The sequence below is a fragment of the Chelonia mydas genome, chromosome 3 (assembly GCF_015237465.2).
Source record: "Chelonia mydas isolate rCheMyd1 chromosome 3, rCheMyd1.pri.v2, whole genome shotgun sequence".
Lineage (NCBI taxonomy): Eukaryota > Metazoa > Chordata > Testudines > Cheloniidae > Chelonia > Chelonia mydas.
In genome coordinates this window covers 53,492,404-53,517,075 of record NC_057851.1, presented here as the reverse complement: position 1 = coordinate 53,517,075, position 24,672 = coordinate 53,492,404, and the positions used below count along the sequence as shown (strand labels likewise).

At 39.8% G+C, this 24,672-nt stretch overlaps 1 protein-coding gene across 7 annotated transcripts in view; it reads right to left on the bottom strand.

Annotated features, from left to right (window-relative positions):
• The window catches only part of COL19A1 (collagen type XIX alpha 1 chain), a 316,775-nt gene that overhangs the window by 35,771 nt on the left and 256,332 nt on the right, over positions 1 to 24,672 (bottom strand). For 5 of the 7 annotated variants that reach the window (XM_037894282.2, XM_043542460.1, XM_043542455.1 and 2 more), the window contains 10 exons: positions 23,036 to 23,080; positions 19,429 to 19,479; positions 19,301 to 19,345; positions 18,070 to 18,096; positions 15,097 to 15,150; positions 10,211 to 10,255; positions 6,662 to 6,706; positions 6,497 to 6,559; positions 3,325 to 3,360; positions 2,902 to 2,946 (listed from right to left, as the gene is read on the bottom strand). In XM_037894282.2, the coding sequence (XP_037750210.1) occupies positions 2,902 to 2,946; positions 3,325 to 3,360; positions 6,497 to 6,559; positions 6,662 to 6,706; positions 10,211 to 10,255; positions 15,097 to 15,150; positions 18,070 to 18,096; positions 19,301 to 19,345; positions 19,429 to 19,479; positions 23,036 to 23,080 (456 nt within the window). The remainder of the gene's footprint in view (positions 1 to 2,901; positions 2,947 to 3,324; positions 3,361 to 6,496; positions 6,560 to 6,661; positions 6,707 to 10,210; positions 10,256 to 15,096; positions 15,151 to 18,069; positions 18,097 to 19,300; positions 19,346 to 19,428; positions 19,480 to 23,035; positions 23,081 to 24,672) is intronic. The other 2 variants (XM_043542458.1, XM_043542459.1) reach the window with 2 other exon arrangements.

Below are 24,672 nucleotides of genomic sequence, written 5' to 3'. Positions count from 1 at the left end.
CCCAATGTACTAGTTTTTCCTTGGCAAACTGAATGCCAGAGAAGCATTCTAAAATGAGACTGATGAGAAAATCCTGTTCTGGAGTGAGTATATTGAAAGCTGGAAGAAGAATAACCATCGGTATGATTTCTCTTTTTTAGATTGAAGTTGGGCCTGGAAGAAACTTCAACAGACCCAATTCTGCTTTGCCATCATTATGAATTCAAACTAGACTATGAACTAAATAGCAACCTGAAATAAAGTAGATTTACAAGAAGCCTGATTTAAGAGTTTCAGTGACACAAATATATATATAATTACCATTTTACTGGTTTAGAATTAAGTAGTTTAAGCCTGGATAAGAGTTTCACCAAAAAATTTAGAAATGCTGATTTCTCTTTGACAAAGGTTCTATTGCAGGGAACAGGTGATCTGATAGAAGCACTTCTGGGAGTCTACAGTATTTTAATAATACCACAGCAATTTAAAAATACTATACTGGGCATATTCTATCTTAATAAAAAAAGTGATTCTGAAGTTCTACCAATAAAATTACATCAAAAAATTACTGAAGTCCTGAAATAGCATTTTTTTTTTAAAAAAAAAACTGGTTATTTCACAGGATGCCAACATGGCTCTAGTCCGGGTGCATGAGGCAAATCAGATGACAGAGCCAGATGAAGTGACTTAGTCATTAGGATTTATAAATGGCATCCAGTGCCATCTCAAGTTGTATGCCATTTATAAAGTACCTATCATTGCAGTGTCTAATCACCTAAGGTGAATGTACGGTTATCTCAGCCTACATGCATCCACCTTGGTCCCATTCCTTCTCAAACTGGACTCTACAAATCCTCAGATATGAAATCCTCAACACTATAAACATTTTCTCCTTTTCATTCTGCCCTTGAAGGATTAATGCTTCTCTTATTTTATAATCATTACAGCTGCTCTCAACCTGAAGGTGTATTGGTGCTAGGAATGAGAGAAATCAAGGGAGGCAGTTGCAAGAATGAACTGACTTGTGCTATTTTCTGTAATCATTGCAATCTCTCTTACAGGAGCAGGGCTTTAATACCTAACTCCAACTAAATTTCTCCCCTCCAATTGGCACTGCAGATCTCTTATCTGCAATGCAGACTTCTATTGTACATTCTGCAATTGTTCCCCATACAAATCTCCAGTTGACATCAATGGGCCTAGTGTTTGCGGAACAACTGCAGAATTTGAAAAAGCGATTCCAAGAGAGGAGGCTAATTTCATCCTCATTGTGTAAACACAGAAGTACAGTGGGTGCATTCATGGTCCTTCTGTTTTACAAGATTGTGAGAGGTTCTTTATAATTAAAATGGCAAGTACCACTGGAACCATCATTATCTCTAAAAAGTGAATGAATGTTTTAAGTACGGCTCTTCCACACAGTGCACAAGGAGATAAGCTGTGCTCCAAGAAGAGCAGCAGAGGCAGGCATAATTGCTCCTGGGGCTTTTTTGTGGGCAAAGGTATACAATCTACTCCATCCGCTAGGATGGAACTGATTTCTCCCCCTAGTGTCAGAGTCCAACTCTGGTGCAGAGAGGAGCAAGGGCCATGACCCCCCCTCCTACCCCTTTTTAGCATCTTACTCCTTAGTAGCAGAGTGTATGCAGCACAGGAATGTCTACTGTGCAGAATGGTGAAGTTGAAGCTGCTTCTTGTGGGCTCCTCTGCCCCAATGCAGCCACGCTGCTCAGAATCCCGTCAATTATATTTAAGTACTGCTAGAACTAGTTGACACTTTCAAAGAGTTAGAAAAGTTGTAGGGCACCCAATGTATGTTTTAGTGTCCAACCTTTGTTTGGGTGGCCGTTTCCTTTATCTTTATCTCAAAGGATACTAATTGTATGGAGAATCAATAAAATTAAAGAACACCGTAAAGGTCAAGGTATAGTAATATAACACTGTAGATAGTGGAACATTTAATAAGAAGGTGGCTCATAAGTTTAATTTGGGTCCTTTATTTTTAACGGCGGGAATAGAAAATTGCAAAATGTTAATCCACACAGGTGGAAATTATTTTAACAATGATACAAACTTCATTCTTTCTCCACACTATAATCTTTAGTTCCTCCTCACAAGTTACCCTAGGGCAGTGGTGGGCAACCTCTGGTCCATCAGGGTAATCTGATTGTGGGCTGTCCGCAGGCACAGTCCCCCGCAGTACCAAGTGGCCGCAGTTCGCCGTTCCCACCCTAGGGACAGAATTTTCTGATTCTCCAACTAAAATGTGTTGTTGATGATGTTACACTGCAATTCTGGGGCTTTATTTCTGAGGAACAGAGACACACCGCCAGTGGAGAACTGCTGATGGAGACAGAACTAGAACTAGCATTTTTGGGTGAGCCTGCAAAATAATTTTTTGTCACCTCCCCAAAATATAACTGATTCCTGGGCACCATAATCACACTGCTATGCACGGGGCTGCCTAACTGAGATGATTTCTTCACTGCCTGACTCAAACTTAACTGAATCATTTTATATAAAACATATGTGCGTGCTGGGTTCCTGGGGAGTGAAGGGGAGAAACTTTATTGCTCCCTCAACTGCCCATTGCTGCAGTAGAGCTTCGCTGCTTGTTCCTTTCCAACCTAGTGATTGATTTATATTGTCAAGGCCCTCTTTGCTAGGAAAAAATGTTACAAACCTTTTTTCTTCACAAATGCTGAATTTTTCCTCTAAAATTCTAGTTCCCCAATTCAGGGGGGCCTCTGGTCCTGAACTTCTCAAGACCAAAAAGCCGACACTTAATAGAGTTCACAAAAAAATATTTGTTGCTTTTGTCTCAAAGATTTAAAAGTATACTAGACAGACATCTGGATGTTCTCCAAAGCGCAAAGTCAAATAATGGTATATACTAGAAAGGATTATTACACCAAGACTTACACGTTCTCCTTTGGGACCTCTGTCACCTGCTCTTCCCATCTGACCCTGAAAATAATTTTTTTTGAAAATGTAAAATACCTTGCTTAACGACTTGATTATACATTAATTTATTAACACAGCTGAAAGTAATTGTCTAGGACTAACAGTTACATTACCTGTGAAATATGAAATATATTAACATTCCAAATTATAAAAGGAGTGCTTGTGGCACCTTAGAGACTAACAAATTTATTTGAGCATAAGCTTTCGTGAGCTACAGCTCACTTCATCGGATGCATCTGATAAAGTGAGCTGTAGCTCATGAAAGCTTATGCTCAAATAAATTTGTTAGTCTCTAAGGTGCCACAAGTACTCCTTTTCTTTTTGCGAATACAGACTAACACAGCTGCTACTCTGAAACCATTCCAAATTATGTTTTCCTACCTGAGGTCCTGGCAATCCATCTTTTCCATTTATTCCCTATAAAGAGAAAACTGTGTTTTAACAATTTACTATAACCGCAGGTAAATAAATACTTTAAAAAATAAGAAACAGGCAAGGAAAACCTTTAGATCTGTGATGGCACTAATAAATATTTGTAAAGATAAATAGCTGAGTCAGATGTTTGTGTTTTGGTGATGGCTGAAGTCAAGTGTAAAGAGCTGGAAGATGTGAGAGAGAAGAAAGTTTGAGCTTAAACTGCACTGCCACAACATGCTAGATTGGAGATGAGGAGGTAAAATAACATCTTAGTCAACACGTTATTCTATGATGATGCAATTTTGAAAGACAACTGAATTTGGAATTCTGCAAGTCAGAGTCTTTATGGATGTGGGGGAAAATTATTGTTGACCCTACCCCATCCCAGTCTGCGGCAAGATCTATGCACTATATGCAACATAGGCAAGAGCGGTAACGCAAGAGGCCTACAGGCCTGCATCCTGTAAGACTTAGCTTAAGCTAAGCATTTGCGTATGCTGGGCAGTGGCATTTGACCCAGATAACGGACTAGGCCAACCTCTAGCTAGAAAAAAGCTAAAGGGCCAAAAGTTCCTAGCTGTCCATTATATGCAACCCCCCCCCAACCCTGCAAAAGCCCTTAGACAAGACGCTGCCACAGTCAAACCGCAGATCTTGATAATAACAAAGTGCATCAGCACAGTACTAATTATGAAACCGTTTTATTTTATCTCCTTATAAGGCTTTACTAACAATGCTTGAGTGATAAAAATAAGGAAATGTATCATTTGGCTTGGATTTGTAACCTATATAAGACTGGTATTATAGGGGCAGGACAGAGAGAGAACAGGGTGGTACCTGCGTGTGATCATCTCTGTCTCCCTCTCCCTGCATGCTTGTATTCAGTAAAAGACCTCAGACTGTTTGAACCAAACAGATGGTGTGACTTGTTTTCCACAACATGGATATGGAACTGAATGCAAATGTTCCCAATTCTACACATGCACTAACATATAGCACACATTGCTCTTATTGTAGCTATTGGCCCTTAATTGCTGCGACATTTCAGAGAACAGATGAAAAGGGAAGTTGAAGGTAAAGCTATAAACCAACCTAAGTGCCCATTGTTCTAAATAACCCGGAAATATTTGAATTCAATTTGTGATAAATCCAGACCCCTCTCCACACAGTCACAGAGGGCCCCAGATGCAGCAGAACCAGTGTGGTTCTGCTGAGTGAGAAGGAAGAATTTGAGGAATATGCACATGGAGAGTATTTTCCTTGCACACTGTAAATGCAATTCCATGAGGACTATGCATTTGCTCATACAGTAAATTGATTGAGGCAGGGAGAGAGATCATGCTGAGGGAAATGAGGAATAGATTTCTCTCTCTCTCTCTCTCTGGAGATCTCCTAAATTTTATCCCCAGTGGCAATGGCAGTCACTACTACAGCTTTGGGGCTGCATTAACGAATGTAGAGTTTCAGACGACCTTTTAAACTGGGTAAATTTGACGTGGAAGAAAGTAAAGTAGAATAAGTACAGGTTCTATACAGGTTTTATAACCTTGCTCACTTACTTCCACATTGCCCAATTTAAAAAATGATATTCTTAGTTGTAAATGCCAGCCCATCAGACTCAGCCTAGGCTCTCAAAACCCAGCCATAGTCTTTCTACCAACCTGACCACTTATAAAGATTCTGAATCAGAGCTTAGCTCAAAATATTTTGTTAATGAGGTGCTAAAGTAACAGGGAGGCCAGCTCATCCATTATACCTGTATTGACTGCAATGCCAAGAGGAATAAAATCTGTTTCTACATTAAAGAAAGAAAATATAAGCCTAACAAAACACACACACAATATTTTTACAATTTACTCCTCCCTGTTAGACTGCAATTTAAATATTGCTATTAGAGGTTTGTTACTTTATGGCTGAATTTGTAGGGTTTAAAGAGATGTTCAATGAACCTGCACCTCTCACTCTGACTCTGCCTGCTCTTGGGCTCGTGAGCACAAATGCAGCATTAGCCACTGGTGACAACTGTATTATTAGATGAATATGTTACATAAAACTACTGTACAGTGTTGCTAACTCTTGCAATTTTATTGTGAGTCTTGTGATATCTGGTGCTTTTCTAGAGTCAAGCAATTATAAGAGAATAATAAGACCCAAGCGAACCTCAAGACTCAAAACCCACAAGGCATGTATATATATTTAAATTCATGTTTTTTACACCCATCTCAACATTTTTGGGGGGCTGGCTCATGATTTTTTTAATGCTTGGGCTTGGCAATACCGACTTTATTGTTACTCCTAACCACCTTTAACTCCATATAACGTTACAACTATTGCTATTTATTTATTATTCAGTAAGAGTCACTTGTGTGCATTGTACTTTACAGAAAAACAGAAGGACAAGTCGCTGCTCCGAGACAGTTAAATATTGTGCATAGTGACCCATCTTTATGGTGTCCAGAGGATGAAGCTAGCTAGCTTCCTGGTCCTGCCTGAGACCCTTGGGTACTGCCAGAATAGAAATAACTATTATTATTTTTACTAATTAAATGAATTTGAGGCTCTAGGGTCAGATTTTCAAAGGTGCTCAACACACACCAGTTTCTATTCAGTACAATGGCAAACACTGGGTAAAGACACTTTTTAAAAATTTGACCTCTTCATTTAGGTGAAGCCCCATTTTCTATATGAATTCTTGGATTAATATCCCTACTCAAACAAACAAACAAACAACCCCCCCCCCCACAGGGGATCCTTTTTGTCAACAGGATTCAAAGGGCCCTCAGGGCATATTCAATAATATAATTACCCATGACAATCGCAACCCTCATCCAGCATGAACTTGGACCTGCATGATCAATGCCTGGTTCTACAGCACCAGATGTTCATTTGAGGTTACCTCTCCATATATTATCAGGGTCAAATCTATTTATTTTGTAATCTCTGACAAGGCTGATTGGAGCACATGAAGGGTATGTCTATGCTTGGAGCTGGGGTTGTGATTCCAAGCTCAAGGAGACAATATCTGAGCTAGTGTACTAAAAGTAGAGTGTAGTCACAGCAGTGCAGGCAGCAGGAGGGGCTAGCCACCACTAGCCTATACTTATCGGAGACACTAGCTATATGGTTAACTACTTACTGGTATTCCAGATTGCCCTTCTGGCCCAGGAAAGCCGATGTCTCCTACAGGGCCTCTTTCACCCTTAAATGAGAAAAAAACCACACACATATATAAAATCTTCCATTTTATATTTAGTATGCAGGAATGGCAACATAATAAGCCAGAGTTCAAACATGCACTCACTGGTTCCCCTGGCATTCCTGGTGGTCCTGGAGATCCAGTCTTCCCCTGTGGAGGGAGACCAAAAAGAAACATTTAAAATCTAAATTAACAGATGTAAAATATCCATTTCCTTTAAATGAAACAGAAAATATTATGCTTATTTGGTCAAAATATTCACGTAATTAACAGTTCACTAAATGCTTTCAGAGACCTTTCAGAAGTATTTTGTAAGAAATGCTTTAAAACACAGTTGTTTATTTTTGTTTCATATTTATCCAATTCCTTGTCCAAAAACAAATACTGCTTAGTTTAGCCAAATGAAAATCACTCTCCAAGTCGTCTTATTTTCATCCCAGAGAATCCATGCAGATACGGGAGCAGTACAGCATCTTCATTCCTTCCTGTCCATGACTTGTTGCTCCCTTAAGCCCAGCCTGCTCATGTCCCTGCACACATCCCACTATCTAGTTGGTGGTCGGCTTTCAGATCTCACTGACATTGGTTGTGTTTGGATTATTTTTCTTTGGCATCCTATCATTTGTTTTCCTTCCGCAGTGTCCTCATCTTCATAATCTTTTCAATTTGGGTCTAATCTCATACCCTCATTTCACATCCTACTCTCCTGACAATGTCTTTAAATCATTCCACTTTACACCTGCCACTTTTCAAAGAACTCTCATCTTTACTGCCTCCAGCATTCTGATGTCTGTTTCATTTAAGGCAGCTGCTTCCAAACCATAGGGTAATACTGTCAGTACAGTAGTCTGATAAATTTTCATTTTGGTACCAAATGTAATGTTTTTTTCAGTCCATGATTTCACCAATTTCTGTGCAGCACTTTTGGCTAAGGCACATCCCCTTTTAAACTTATCCTTGATGCAACTGTTGGCCCTGATCGGGCTTCTTAGGTACACATAAGATTCTACTTGTTCTACAACTCCCCTGCTGCATTTCAACACTTTATATATTGTCCATTTTCCAAAATGAAACCACTTCTTCCTCTTGGCATTTATTGTAAGACCAAGTTGACTATACCTATTTTCCAAGGTAGTGAAGAGTATCATCATTAATTCAAAAGTGTCCATCCGCTGTAGGACACCATCTGCTTAAGGTAAGGAGCCTAATTTATCGTACCCTCCAACTCATCTAACATTTAATTCCATCTTGTCCATCAGTTCCTAACACATGATTCATGATTAGACCTGTACTAACTCTGTATCTACAGCAAAGAGTTCTGATACCCTGCCTTAGCTGAAACAGTTAATACCAGACATGTTCTTCCTTTGTCCCCCACTACTTACCATATAATGAAGGGGCATGTTGAAGTAGGTATTTCAGAAGTTTAAAAAAATGACATGAACAGCTTGTTTACTCACAAGAAGCAAACAAACACAAAACCCACAAATGTTTTTCCTTCTGATATTTGATAAATACAAGACAGTAACGGACATAACTCTTTTATTCTAACTGTACTTTTTGAAACAAAACCATCAGAGCTATGATGATTTACTTCAGTTAAGGATCTGACCCACTGACTGCTGCAGAAGCTTTGGCTGCATAAGGAATGAAGGATTAGCTCTATGGAAGTGGGGGCTCTGGATTTTTTTTTAGCTTCTTAGTATGAGCTTCTCTAAAACTCTTACTCAGAAAACAGCTTAACATACAAAGACATTTAATGTCCCCAAGTGGAAAAGAAGTGGCTTTCCCAGATTCTAGGGAATGAATTCCAGTCAAACTGGACCAATCTCCCCTAAAGTAAGATATCTGGAAAAACTCCCAATGTTCTTCCCAGACTAATAAACTATAATGATTCTGTTATAGATCTTTCAATTTATGAATGAAAATTGTTTAGTATAAAATGTTAAAGCAAATACTTTATTTTACAGGCCTTCACAGAATCACAAGTAATGGCATGCTTTACGTCAGAGATGAAACAAACTCATTAAATATTTTGTATCCAGCCAGAATTGAGAACAATATTTTACACTGAAACATGACTTGGGACATAACCATTGAGAAATCCACAGAGAATGAACAAAAAGAAGAGGAGTACTTGTGGCACCTTAGAGACTAACCAATTTATCTGAGCATAAGCTTTCGTGAGCTACAGCTCACTTCAGCTCACTTCATCAGTATGCATCCGATGAAGTGAGCTGTAGCTCACGAAAGCTTATGCTCAAATAAATTGGTTAGTCTCTAAGGTGCCACAAGTACTCCTTTTCTTTTTGCGAATACAGACTAACACGGCTGTTACTCTGAAACCAGAGAATGAACAGTTATATAAGGGCTTTATGTCTGTCCTGGAGGTAGCGGAAGTCATGGATTCCGTGACTTTCCATGATCTCTGTGACTTCTGCAGTGGCCAGTGTGGCTGACCGCAGGGTCGCCCAAGCAGCTGGCTCGGGAGCCAGCTGCTCAGGTGGCCCTGGGGACAGCCACACCAGCTGCTGCTGGAGAGGCTCTGCAGCCAGCCACTCGGGCGGCCCCGCAGCCAGCAGCACTGGCTGCAGCTGGAAAAGCCCCAGGGCCAGCCATACGACTGCTGCTCGGGCGGCCTGGGGCAGCTGGCCCTGGGGACCGCCTAAGCAGTGGCCGGTACAGCTGGCCACGGAGACTGCCTGAGCAGCGGCTAATGCAGCTGGCCCTGGGGACCGCCCGAGCAGCAGTCCCCAGGGCGGCCAGAGCAACTGCAGCTCCGGAGCAGTGGAGCTGCAGGTTTTTGCCTGGAGCTGAAGCGGAGCCAGAGCACAGCTCCAAAGCCCTGCTTTTTACTTATTTTAGAGGACCTTAACTAAATTGAACTGCTTAATCTTGGTGTTCTTCTCTTATTGGAACAGTGGCTAATGGAAACAATGTACAGATATCCATTACCTTTTTAAATTCATGATACACATTCACAATTAAAAAACAGTTCCTGAACTGGTTAGGAGCTTCCCAAATTTAATAGTAATGAGTTTATTTGCATAAACTGAGTGCTGTTATCATACTGCCTGCTGAAAAACTGAGGATATCTTTTTTTAAGTGAACTGAAATTGCAATCTAAAGAAAAGTTGCATTTATTTCATGCACGAAAAGAAATGAACAATTAAAATTTACCTTTATAGTTGTATTTATCTTTACACCTACAACAAAATTTCTGGCGGGTCCCTGTGAGCTTAAATGCCTTTCAGAGACATCTCCTAATGTCAACATATTAGAAATATGTTCAGAGGCCTTTTTATCTCCAAGAATAAATAAAATGGCTTCTTCATTTGCCTTGTAATAAACTGAGGAGATTCAGAACAATCTCATATACTTTTTGACACAGTATATATAAGCAACCTTGAATTCAGACCTGCATCACATATTTATCTCATTCTCTCCTATCATTTTATTAAAAAGGCTTTGATGTTAAGATTGGAAACTCTGTAGCTCAAGGATCTTGTCTTCATACATGTCTATAAAATTTCTAGCAAACTATTGGTACTCCACAAATAGTAATTAGTAGTGTGGATGAGCATCTTTTATGCTTTGACATTTTTTTTCAACTTTTCCCAAGAAATAAGCTGTTTCTTTCATGAACATACTCACTGGTAACCCTGGTGCTCCTGGTGAACCAGCAGGTCCCAGATCTCCCTAAGGAAAAGACACCACTGCATTGTAATATTTCCAGCAAATGAGGATACAGAGTCTTCAAACAGTATTAGTTAATGAAGATATGATAAGAATAGGATAGGCAGGATTGTTTGAATTCTTATATTTAGTTCTGCCATTGACTCATTTTTGGCACTGAGTAAGTCATATAATCCCTTGTATTTTAGTTCCCTGTCTGCAATGTCATTGTCAAGGTTCCTTTCCCACTCTGAACTCTAGGGTACAGATGTGGGGACCTGCATGAAAACCTCCTAAGCTTACTTTTACCAGCTTAGGTTAAAACCTCCCCAAGGTACAAACTATTTTACCCTTTGCACTTGGACTTCCACTGCCACCATCAAACGTTTATCTGGGTTTATTTTTATTAGGAAAGTGTTGTTTGGAAACGTCTTTCCCCCCAAAATCCTCCCAACCCTTGCACCCCACTTCCTGGGGAAGGTTTGGTAAAAATCCTCACCAATTTGCACAGGTGACCACAGACCCAAACCCTTAGATCTTAAGAACAATGAAAAAACATTTAGTTTCTGAAAAGAAGAATTTTAATAGAAGTACAAAGAATCACCTCTGTAAAATCAGGATGGTAAATACCTTACAAGGTAACTAGATTCAAAACATAGAGAATCCCTCTAGGCAAAACCTTAAGTTACAAAAAGACACAAAGACAGGAATATCCATTCCTTTCAGCACAGCTCAATTTCTCAGCCATTTAAAGAAATCATAATCTAACGCATATCTAGCGAGATTACTTTCTAAATTCTAAGACTCCATTCCTGTTCTGTCCCCAGCAAAAGTATCACACAGACAGACCCTTTGTTTTTTCCTCCCCCCAGCTTTTGAAAGTATCTTGTCTCCTCATTGGTCATTTTGGTCAGGTGCCAGCGAGGTTATCCTAGCTTCTTAACCCTTTACAGGTGAGAGGATTTTTCCTCTGGCCAGGAGGGATTTTAAAGGGGTTTACCCTTCCCTTTATATTTATGACAGTCATCATTTGTGTATTTGCCCTTATGTTCAATCAAAAGGATATTCAGGTGAAAGTTAATGTTAAAAATGCTTTAAAATGGACCAGAGTCAAGTATCTGACCAACATGCAGATCTCCAAATAATCCTCATTTATACTCATGGCAGTGACCAGAATTAACAAAGTATAATTCAGTATTGTACGAGCATCTTTTCCTTCCATGTCACCTTAAACTAGTTGGCACTAATACCAACATTATAGCTATATACAGGGTCCTGCTATTACACAGGAAGGGAGTCTAAGAGCATTAGGAGTTCTGAGTTCTACTTCTGCCTTTACTATAGGTTTTTTCTTTGATTCAGGATGCCTCAGTTTCAACATATATAAAATAGGGTTGATGACGGTAATAAGTAACACAACTACGTTACAAGATACTGTGAGAACACATTAATTGTCTTTAATGAGTTTTGAGACCCTCAGATCAAAGATGCAAGTATAACATACTACAGTAGAGACTGACATTAACTAGATGGTACATCTCAAAGTCTTTTGGGCATTTCATTTGGTGCAGACAACAAGTAAAATACATGTAGCCTTTTGCCATTTTGGGGGCTTCAGAAATGCAGCTCCCAGGAGCTCTCACAGATGGAGAGTAATGCAGAGACTGAGACCGCAGCAATTGAAACAGCTTGTCTTAGCATGAGACCACAACTAATACCAGGGATTGGGACAGAGGAATCACCAGGCTAGAGGCCTGACAGAAATGCCCGGGTAGCCACCTGCAGGCTACAACCACTTCCAAATGGTCGAGGCTGCCCAGCCATGTCCTGCTCATGGACAGGCACTGTGCTCAAGGGATGGGAGTCAGCAGCTGGGTACTGGCTGCTAGTAAGAGTATGAGACAGACCTCCTGGGTTGCTCTCCGTAGAGCATACAAAAGAACTTCAATTTTCCTGTCAGCCACAAGGGCCTGGCCAATGGGAAACACCCAGTTTCCCAGAGGATGTTCCATCTCCCCTAGGTGTCTGTGAAACAAAGCCACTTCTTCCACCCAACCAATAACCAGTCTTCAGCAAAATCCAAGAGGGACAGAAGACTTCATAGGGAGAAGATTGTTTGCCAGCCTCACCCATTAGGCCCCCCCTGCTCTGGAAAACAAGGGTGTGACATTATTGACTTGAACTGGGACCATATAGATCATTGTTGCAACCAAGGTCCTGTAGTGGCACCAAATCTCATATAAAGGGGGTCAAATGAGGTGTCTAAGACAAGGTTATGGTTTGCTGATTATGATTATGTTGTCTATATGTGTGTATCATTTTTGTAGTTGAAGTTATGAATATTGCCTCTATACTGTCTGTATTTCAAACCTGTGCTATGCTTCTGGGGGACACCCCAGACAAGTTGGTGTCAGCTCTGCCTAGCCTGCTTGATGGCCCATTAAGAACCATCAGCTATACAACTGACCCACTGACAGAAGGCAGACACGCCTGGTGACTCAGCAAGGCATGCAGGGATATGCCTATGGACAGAACTCTGAGGTTTTTCCATCCTATGTGCTGGACAGCTTGTCTTTGGAACAAAGAAAGCAGAGACCACATGGCAAGAGAATATAAAAAGCTGCTGCAGCTCCTCCATCTTGTCTTCAATCCTGCTTCTTACCTTTGGAGGGACTTTTGAAGCTTTGAACGAAGGACTGAATGACCCATCCCAGCTGTGGATGTTCTTCAGAGACTTGATTTGAACCTGCAGTTTATTCTATCACTGCTGCAAGCCTGAGCCAAGAACTTTGCCATTACTGTATGTAATTGATTCCATTTAACCAATTCTAGCTCTCATCTATATCTTTTTCCTTTTATGAATAAACCTTTAGATTTTAGATTCTAAAGGATTGGCAACAGCGTGATTTGTGGGTAAGATCTGATTTGTATATTGACTTGGGTCTGGAGCTTGATCCTTTGGGATCGAGAGAACCTTTTTTCTTTTACTGGGGTATTGGTTTTCATAACCATTTATCCCCATAACGAGTGGCACTGGTGGAGATACTGGGAAACTGGAGTGTCTAACGGAATTGTTTGTGTGACTTGTGGTTAGCCAGTGGGGTGAGACCAAAGTCTTCTCTGTTTGGCTGGTTTGGTTTGCCTTAGAGGTGGAAAAACCCCAACCTTGGGCTGTAACTGCCCTGCTTTAAGCAATTTGTCCTGAATTTGCACTCTCAGTTGGGTCCCGCCAGAACCAGCATCGTTACAAAGGGAAAGCCAGGGTTGGGGCCACCTGGGATCTGCTCCACTCAGTGTGGGATCTGCCTTGCATCTTTAACAAGGAATACTTGGGAAACATCACCTAGATAGACCGAAAAGGATGCCAGGGGTAAGGAAAGCCCTGGTTTGTGTGTGCACAGCCAATTGAAAGCTCATCTGGAATCAAAGCGGTGGTCAGGCCTACAACCTTTACATGATAATTTCACTGCACAACTTACCTCTGTTCTGTCAGCCTACAGAGCTCCAACACAGCAACAGCATTCACACCAACCACCTGGGACCTGCAGGCAGACTCTGGGATCACACCTATTTATTTGTATAGTCTATGTGGGATTTTGACTGTATTTGCTTATTAGAAGAATGTTTTTATTTTAGGAAGGGTCTGATTGTGGTTGTGAGGTTTAATCTGTTCATTCATTTATCAGTTCCCTTGCCTTTTCCCTTTACCTAATTCCTGTCTTTGCCCCTTCTAAATTAATCATAGCCTTTCTCTTAATAATGTGTTTATTCCTTTTTTAAACTTGGTTAGTCTACAGTTGCTTTTAATTTGTAATGTCCTAGAAGTCACAAGGGTTGCATATTAACTTATTCACCTGGCCATAGCTGGACACACTGTGTACTGAGAATGTAGTTTAGCTTCAGTGACTAGCAAGTTAAGGGCTGAGACCTGCCATCAGTCCATGGATTCAAGAGAATCCAGTGCTCATTGGTCCTAAACTGGGACACAAAGCTGGAAGAAGGAGCAAGTGGACTCTACCATGCTTGGGGATCAGACATTCTCCAGAAGGGGCTACATACAGACTCATTATAACATCAGAAGTGCAAAACAAAAATGGTTACAATCCACATATTTAAAAATAGCAGGTCAAATCCTACAAGGCAAGAGAGCTTGGGAGCAGGACCGGGCCCACTGGAAGTTGCAGGCATTCAGCATCTCTCTGGATTTGGTCCAATCTGCTTACCTAGATTTTTAGTGTAATTTAAATTAGCCTTCTATGTATAAGTCATGCATGCAGATAGTCTCAGGGTTACAGTATTAGCCTATAGCACTATCATTTGGGATCTTTGCCTCAGAAATGCATTTAAAATGGAGCAGCATAACTAGATTAGATGAGAAGAATGATGTTTGGTCAAGGGGAATAAAAGCCAGTCAACATACCTAGGGGCATATCAAAGGGTTTGTGTCTTCTGCTAAGGAGTGCCTTGCACTTTTAATCAGCATTAATCAAGGAAGTAACTTGTTGAATAAAATCAAAGTGGCTGCTCTAATACTAATGGAATAGAATGAATGACTGGTAATGGATGGAAGGCTGACTACACACAGATTGTTTTTCCTGGAAAACTGGGATTTTACATTGATTGAATTGTATTATTTAGACCTAGATTTAAACAGAAAATGAAAAGACAGGTAGGCACACGACATTTCTACATATGCAGACCCAATCTTGCATGAAACATGCTGCCGCAGATAGACACCATCAACAAGTGAACAGCCTTTTAAATGAAGGAAACATTTCCCTGCCAATAAACACTGTAGATATACAAAAGTAGCAGCAATACCAATCGAAAAGGAGAGAGGATATTTTTCTTTAATGAAGTCGTACCTTTTCTCCTGGAAATCCCTCTAGTCCAGGTAGTCCCATTGGACCTGGTTCTCCCTGTTTGTTTTAAAAGTGTTGTTTAGATTAAAAATTCTGCATTCTGAATGACATAAAAATAGTAATATAGTAAATAAAAGCAAAGCATTCAATTTAAGATTATTTAACAACCAGCTAAATATTCTATTTGCTTTGAGTGAACAGCTTTTGCTATGTGTTGTTTTTATGACCTGATAATTAGAACTATTCCCAGAACAAGTATGTGTTTATTTTCTGATTAATTGTTTCAGTTTTGATTAAGAACCTAATCAGAAAGAATCCCCTCTAGTGTATCTACTTGGTCAAGGTCAGCTCTAAACCACTTTCAGTCAATAAAGGGGAGAGGTTTGAACGTACATTGTCAATTAGACAAGTAACATGGGTTGCAAGATTACTCCAGAATTTGCCTTTTGACTGTCAAAAAAAGATGCGTCCAGGGGCTTCAGAGCAAAACTCTCTTCCCTAAGTAAAGCCTATTCTCCCTAGGGATGTGTAGATCAAGAGCACTCCAGCATTAATTCTACGAGCTTTGGAAGAAAAGCAAGAAAATGAGTGAGATGATGTAGCAACTACTGAACAGTAATTCAGCTTTACAGACAAGTAATAGTGAGTGCAAAATAAAATAAATAAATAAATAAATAAAGGGGGACATTTACCATTACAAGCTATTTATCTAGCTATCTTGGAGTTTTATACTACTGCCCATCACCATAGTATCTGAGTGCTTTACACGTAAAATCAATAACAAAATCCCAAGCGGATTTCATGGCTTCTCTGCAATTTCTCCCTTTAATGGGGTCAGAACTTTGTTTGAGATATAGAGGTTTTCTGAGGATTTAGGGGGTTGAGAGTGGTTTGGGAATAGAAGGAGTGTTCAAATTCCAAATATTACTTCTGGTGGTAAGGCTTTTTCTAGAGATGGTGAGACTTTGGATTCGCCCAATATCTTTTAGAAGATTGTTCCTTACCAAGAGCCCCTCAACAGAGACTGCTTTGTTCCTAGCTTTCACATACTTCATCCTGCGCTTTGTAACCTGCACTGTACTAGAGGAGTGCAGATATCACATGGGTTCATATATTTGGTCTTTGATGTAGCTGGGGCTTCATCCATTAATTGCTTTGAAAATGAGGACCAAAACCTTAAACTGTCATCAGAGGCTGACTTGAGTCTGTCCAGTGGAAGGACTTGTGCACAGGTGTAATGTCTTCTAAGTGACCAGAGACATGGAGAAAGTAGGCAGTCGTTGCATCATCTTCACATTCAGCTTTAGATACAATGTGTTATGTTAATCCAGCTTGGTGGTGACAAATGCATGGATCACCATCGTCAGGTCTTCATATGGAGGAAGGGACATTTCCTAGCAAGCTGGAGCTGCAAGATGGCATTTTTGGAAACTGACTATACCTCACCATCCAAGTTTAACAAGGAGGAAAAGTGGATCCCAATGCTTCACACCATTGTGACACATGAGGGCTGTCTGGCTTCAATGGAAGGTGTAGAAAACATCTTGTCTAGCTTTTCAAAGCATTTCCCTTTTTAATCAGCATCACCATGGTCTTGCCTGGGTTCAGCTTGAGCCAGCTGCTCATCATCCAAGAGCTATTTCATGTAGGCAATCTGAAAGTTTAGGAGTGGCAGTAGGTGTTTCAGCTGACAATGAGATATGTAGATGAGAGTTACAAGCATGTAACGGTAGTTTTGCCTCCTTTACTGCAGTGGCGCAGTCCTGTAAGTGTGGGTTTGTGCTGCTTTGTCCCTCATGACCATGGTATTTGTGCATTCCTTATACTGTGCTATATTTAACTGCTGTGAGTGGTAAATGTCAAGTTTTTAATGGCTTTCACTGCATTATGTTAAATAAATTGGCATCCTTTTGTCTGTGAGAGACGGTGGGAATTGCAGCCTATGATGTGGATGGTTTTCAATGTCTCATGTGACTGAATAGTCCAATCTGAGATTTGCAAGATCTTTGGCAGTTATTGCAAATGTATGTATCTTGGTTGGGAGCTGCTTGCTTCCTATGGGCTCTTTAAAAATTTCATATTAAAACTGAAAAAATATTCAATGGTGTCAAAGTACAAACAATATCTACCAAAACCTGGGTATTGCAAAGCTTTTCTGTTTGTTCCAAAAATGTAAATATATGAAATATAAAGGTTTTGTGAAAAGGGCAGATTGCAATCCTTGAGGAGAAAGAGCAAAGCATTCAGTGAATCAGCTTTATTATGATAGGTTTTGAATGTGAAACTATACAATTGAGATGTACTGGAGCTCCAATTATTATCAACTTCTTGGCAGCTGCAGACAGCCTGATCATATTCTAATTACTATTGAGCATTAATCCCTCATTACACTGTTCCTTAAGAAAACAGTCTTCCGGTTGCTAAATGCTGGTACGATGTGATCACCTCCTGTGAGCAATTTCAATTTTACATGTTACTGCTTTGGGCTCAAAATTAAAACATTTTCCATCTTTACTTCTAGGGGGCCTGCTTCAAGTAGTGATTTAATCTCTTGAAATAATACAAATTCTTCATACTTAAATGCCTCTATAGATTACTAAACAGTGAACAAAATCCACAGACAGCTTATATAATGTATCACTGAACATAATATTAACAGCTGTAAAAAGATATCTATTGACCTGGAGCTGTACCTTTCTCTAGCCTTGGTTATAAAACAAGTTTTTTTAAATGTACTGATAGAGTAACTTCCTGCTCAAGGAGATTACCTGGACTGTCCCACTCACATGGCTGGGGCCATACTCTGATATTTTTTTGCGGGGGGGGGGGGGGGGGGGGGCTCTTCTGATGATCTGTGAAGTCCTCAGTTCCCTAGTAGTCCTCCCACTCCTTCTCAGCATCATCCCCACATCCCAACTCATGAAGACACACTTGTCAGTATGACTGAAATGACACATTCCAATAAAATATACATACCATTGTGCCAGGATCACCTTTTGGACCCTGCAAAGAATGATTTAAAAGGTATTACAAAATAACTTAACACAATTAGACAAGAATGTGATGTCTTTAACATTACCACAATATATAACAACAAGTGTAATAAAATGGTCATGTAGTGTATTCAGAATCACTACAAGCAGCAATCTTATTTAGTTAAATTTGGGTCAAATCCTAGTGTATGTTATTCCATCGTACAGAGCAGGGCATAGCTCTGTGGCCTGGCTTGATTCTGTGCCACAAAGTGCAAATGATGTCACAAAGGGGAAAGCAGCACCTCATTAGTGGCCACAAAGGGTTTACACAGCTGCCAAAATGATTATGCCCAGGGGTGGAGTCTACCTATGGCTATAACATCACAAAGGCACTAACCATGTGGCTCTTTGGCTCCAAAGTCCAAGTGTATGTGTAAGATGGATGGGGAAGACAGAGTCCACCTTAGATCCACAGGAATACAAAGGGGCAGAATAGCCCAAAGGTTACCACTGCCTGACAGATCTCTTTCAGAGCTCTCACCCAGGATGACTGCAGCACCTATGGGACTCATGGAAATTGAGGGGAGGGATACATCCACCCCATATGACTCCCACATTCTCCTCGTCATCCAGAGAGGTAGGGTAGACAGATGGGGAAACTGAGGCAGAGAAATTTAGAGACTTGTCCAAAGCTATGCAGCGAGTCAGTGACAGCACTAGACTAGAATTAATGAGTTCCTTATTTTCAATACCAAATTTAATGCGCTACTGAACAACACTGCCTCTAAAGATAAAAAGTGAACTATATTTTTTTAGAATTATTACATTACTGCAATATATAGTCCAAGATCAAATTATTTTTGTGCCCAGTTCTGCAACCTATATTCATATTAAACTGCATTTAGTCAAGGAGTAGTCCCATTAATTTTAATCAGGGTATTGGCATTTTTTTAAGTACTTTTCAGCAAAACCTAGGGTTGTAATTCTCAATATTTAAATTAAAATTTTAGTCATTCTCTCAGTGTATGCTAGGCTGTTTGTTACACACACTTAGAAAATGTGTGTTTTATTATTAACGTGTATCAGTCACATACTATCTGAGTTGTTTATTGTTACTTTTCAAATGTAAAGTCTTCTGTCACCCAGCTAACAAACAAGTTGCATGCAAGATACGAAGCTTTCTGTAAATGTTTTACACTAAATATTACAGATGATATCTATTAAATACTTACAGGAGGGCCTGGTGGACCAGGATAAGTAGCAACGCTTACACCTCCCTGGGGAAAGAAAACAATTTTCATTTGTTCCATAAGGCAGTAATCAGGAAAAAACTGTTAAATCATTTAATAAAGAAAAATACCTGTAGTTTATATAAGCTGCTCATTCCATTCCTTTCATTGTAAGGCATACCCTTAAAATATGAAAATATTCAGAAAATATTTTTAAAAAATCACAACTATGAACTATGGAGATGAAATCAATGGAAAAACAGCTTTTCATTCTTTGAATTGCTAGTACACAAAGCCAAAGTACCATTTCTGTTAATGAGTCTTGTGACAGATATGACAACTACTGTTAAGGGGCTTATTCCTTCACCCACTTACTTCCCTGGTCCTTCTCACATGAACAGAGAGCAACAATACCCCAAGTCCAAAGGTACAAACAATTCGATGTTTATTGGGGTGAACTTCCAGCAAGCATGATTCCAGTTTCCTTCCTTAGTGTCCTCCTTCCCAGCTCTGATACCACAGAGCCTTACACCTGTATCCCTGTTCCCATTCCTGCCCTTAGCCAAACATGATTCCAATTTCCCCACCCCCATTCCCTGTTCCCATTTCCCCCACCCACACACACACCCACACTTCCTGATTGACTGCAGACTATATAGTAAAACTTGAGTTCTGTTTAGCTATACCTTAACCAATCATTTTACTGAAATTTAACAAACCAATCCTAACGTATTGTAACATGATTATTTAACCAATTATATCCCACCACCTTAATTAGTTTACACCCAGCAAAATTAATTATACAGCAGACAGGAACAATCACAGAACCAGACAGAGATTATACAGATAAACAATAGCGAAGTGGGAACTATAATGACAAAACAATACAGAAGTGAGGATTTCACATCCCAGCTATTGATAAGTGAGTTCTTGCCAGACAGGATGCTATCAAACTAAGTTTCCTTTTACATCTTCTAGGCACTTCCCTTTCTCTGGCAGCAATAGGCATTATCAGGACAGGATTGTATTCCTAACAGCCCAATAGCATCTTATTTCAATGTGACTAGTTTGGAATGTGAGGATGTGACCGGTCGCTTCCTAGCTTATGGCTGCCTCTGTCGCTTAGCCAAAGGCCTTAGACTAAGCACAGGGCCTCAGACTGTCACAGTAAGAGAAGGTCCTTACACCAGCAGACAGTGATTTTGATTCTTTCTTTTATACCTCTATAACTAGCCAAGTGATAAGAATATACCTAAATTCTTAGAGTATAGGTCTTTACCGACAGGCCTGAATACCTATATCCTAACAACTACCTGAAATATCCTGAAGAAACCTTATTGAATTCAGTTTATTATCTTTGCGTGTAATTCCATGGAGGAGGGGGGGCCCCTCAATTCTCCAGGAACTAAGAGGAGTGGGAGGTAGTTAGGCAAATTCACTCCATTTGTAACACCTCCAGAGAGTTACCACTACCTGGAGGGAGGTTCGCAAACACTGGTTCAAACCGGATTCTCCAGGGGCCAACCAGGGCCGGCTCTACCGTTTTTGCTGCCTCAAGCAGTGAAAAAACCTGTCGCCGCCGAATTGCCGCCACAGACAGCAGGAGAGAGAGAAGCTGCCACCAAATTGCTGCAGTCACAGAAACTCTGCTGCCCCTTTCTAACTGCCACCCCAAGCACCTGCTTAGAACGCTGGTGCCTGGAGCCAGCCCTGGGGCTAACAAAGAAAGACTTAAAACAGATTCAGTGCATTTTTTCTGATCCAGTAAATAGACAGAACCCCCTTCTGTCCAAGGGGGGCCCCAATCCTTGGAAGGACATGGCTCAGTCTGTGTGTTTGTTCTGAGCTAACTGCTGTTATGAACTTGTGACCACAGAATAAACCCTTGGTGGGGTGTGAAGGACTATTTACTGGCCAGAGCCTCTGTTGTAGTCAGGGGGTGACCTCTCGTATGTTTATTGGCACGTATGTAGGTTCTTTTATTGTTTTTAACATGTTTTCTCTGTAATGCTTTTCCTAAAAATAAATGTACTTGCTTAGAAAGACCGGTGTGGCAACTTAATTGTGGCAATTACCCTATTTACCATCTCTGAGGAGAAAAGTAAAGCAGGCCTGTTTAGGCAGTCTGACTTTTCTGGGGAACACTGTGTCGGCAGGAAGCTGTGCAGCCTAGAATTACCGTGCTCAGAAGGGAGAGAGACATATGTCTACGCCCAGAGTGGTGGTGGCTGGGCAGCAGAAAGCCTATGAGTGGGTGCCCTTGTGGGACCCTAGAGAAGGAATATAGGTGCAACTGCCCCAAACTGTGACAAGTCTGTCCTGCAAAAATTCCAGTGAAGTCATTTAAGAGTTTGGGATGTGTGATGAATGGAAGATTGGGCTTTTTATCAGCTAATAAAAATGAAGGCTCACGAATCCTAAGGTAACTGTATAACTTTTATTATATAAAATTGCCAAACCATTTATGTGACTGGCCAAATGATGTGCGTAAAGGAATTCAAGGTATTGTACATTTCATTTTTTATCACCTTAAAAAGTTACATGTTAAATGAAAACTGCAAAGCATTTGAGTCAGGCTTCAAATACTTCAAGAATATAGAGGCTTGTACTATAGCTTTGAATTAATGCTCAAATTTGACAGATGAGACACTAATAAATTCAGAAGAAAAATTATGAATTCAATAAAATTCAATAACTAAACTACCAGTTTATGCTAAATGTTTACAGCCTGTTAACCCCCAAAGCACAAAAAGCACACATTAACTCAAGTGTATTCAAGATACGAATGGATGAAACTCTTGCTTCTGAAAAGAGATTTATATTTTTTCAAAAATTCTATTCACAGGATATTTAAGGTGAAGGTAGGAAACATGGATGTAATCTTTTTTCATACATGGAGATTTATAAAATGTATGCATAAGAAAAGGGAGAATGACAAAGTGAAGACCAAAGATGACACGCACCTTTTCCGTCCCCAAATCAATTTGCACTTCAACTACAATGTGTTTTCAGTATGAAAGAGAAATTTATTGAGTTCAGAAGACTTTAAAATGTGAAGTTTTATCATGCAAAACAAACTAATGCAAATAAATATGGCAGGTTTTATTTTACTTTAACTTTTATATACTTTATTGGTGAAACCAGGACGCTGCAGCAGAACAGTCACAGTTATGGATGGGGGGAATGAAAAAGGGGCAGAACAGGGAATGGTCATGCAGTCAGATACTACTACAACCCACTGGCTGTACAAGATGCCATGTACAACCTGGACAGGTGGCCTGTACCCTGACTCTAGGTTTGCAAAGGCAGAATCTGTCCTCTCAGACCGCATATTGTTTTAGTATATTTTCTCCATACCTGCCTTTATATTCTTAAAGCATTTTGTATTTTACTGTATTTTGTATGTTTAAAAAGAAATATTTTATGAAGAGCGCTTTACAGAAAAAAATACTCATATTATTTTCAGAGATTCAGGGTGAAATCCTGGCTACTGATGTCAATAGGAGTTTGGGCCAAAAGGGACCATTATGATCATCTAATCTTTCATCCTGCGCAAAACTGTCCATACAATTTCCCCAAATGTCTCCTGGATCAAGTCCATACACTTCTGCTTGAGCTACAGCACATCTTTTAGATTTAGACAGACATCCAATGTTGATTCAAGGACTTGGAGAATCTACCATATCCTTAGGTAAATTATCAAAATATACTATTCAAAATATGAAACAAATGACTTACTGGAGGTCCAGGTGGTCCAGGCTTTCCAGTAGAACCCTCATTACCCTATGACAGTATAAGATTCATACATTTCATTTACTGAAACTGATGTAATACCTAGCACAGTGATAATAAACAAGAAATGCAATCTATATGACCCTCCTCCTTCTATTTTTTGGATAAGTACAGCTATAAAAGAGGTTAATTTGGCCTACCCTCTCTCTAGTGTCATCTTAATCCTCTATATAAAACAACATTAACAAACAAACAAACAAGCGAGTGAGCCGATATGGGAATAATACCTTTATATTAGATCTTGAGTCTTAGCCCTATGACATTGATTATTTGCAATAGGTTTCCTTATGGAAATTTTAACACAGTAGTTTTACTTGTAAGTGATTTGAGTAACTGAATACAATATCTGCTTCATATTAATTGGGAGAAAAGGCAGTGAGAAGGATGTTCAACTTTATAGCAATAAACAAAATTTGGAAAATAAAAGTTCAGAATAATTTTCATAAATCATAAACCACTTTGTTGAACATAATCTTCAGTTTATGGATTAAGTTGTAAAGAAACAACCATCACTTAGACAAAAACAAAACAAAACAAAAAACCTAGAACAAAACAAAGATAAACCTAGCATTGAACTATGACAAAAAAAATGAATTCATCACTTTTTGTGGTGAATTGTGATGATGGTCTAACTATGGGTAAGTTATAACTGTTGCCTGTTGGGCTAATATGGACTGAAATGGGATACATGTAAGCAGATTCCCCAAACAGTTTACATACTAGTGGGCACTCTAAACAAGTGTGGGCTGCTATGTTTTTGTTATGATATGAAGCACTGTCCCATGGAAGTCAGTTCTTCTGGTAATGTCACTATTACAAGTCAATAAAAACACAGAATCATGGAAATGCAGGCCTGGAAGAGACCATGAGAAAGTTATCTAGACCATCTATCCCACACTGAGGTCTATCTCACGCTGAGGCAGGACCTAGTATACGTAGATGATCTGTGACCCATAAACCCTCAGTGGCTGCTGGCAAGGGCGTTACAAGAATATCCTGATTCTGGTATATACATTCCGGTTCACCAAATATAGTTGTGTGAGGTCTTAAATGAAAGCCAGGGTCATAATGGTTGGTAATATAATTGTGAACGTATGTACGGCTATTAGGTGAGAAGTTATATATGTAAATTGAAAATATCTTCTTAGATTCTGTATCACAGCAGAGGTGGAGGAAAAAAGTGTTCCTGTCAGACAAAAGATGTTTATTCTCCTGTCTCCTTGTTGGCAAGTAAATTAAGCACTGTAAGCCAACACAATGGTGGAACATTACATACAAAGTCAACAGAGAGATATGAAGACAACACAGAAGAGCACGCAGCAGGGGAATATCTTGAGATACACGTCAAAGGTCTGCTGGACTATATTATGGGAGCAGAGAAGACAGCCTGTCATCTTGCACCTAGGAAGTAAATGGGCAGTAAATTTACATTCATGAAAATGGGATCTCAACCAGCCTTGGTTGAAATGCTTCAGAAGACATTTGAGGGGAGATACACTTCTTCAGACAGAAGATTAGCCTACTAAGGCAAGTTTAGTCTCTAGAAAGTGTGTTATGATTTTGATTTTTATGTAACTTTTTGC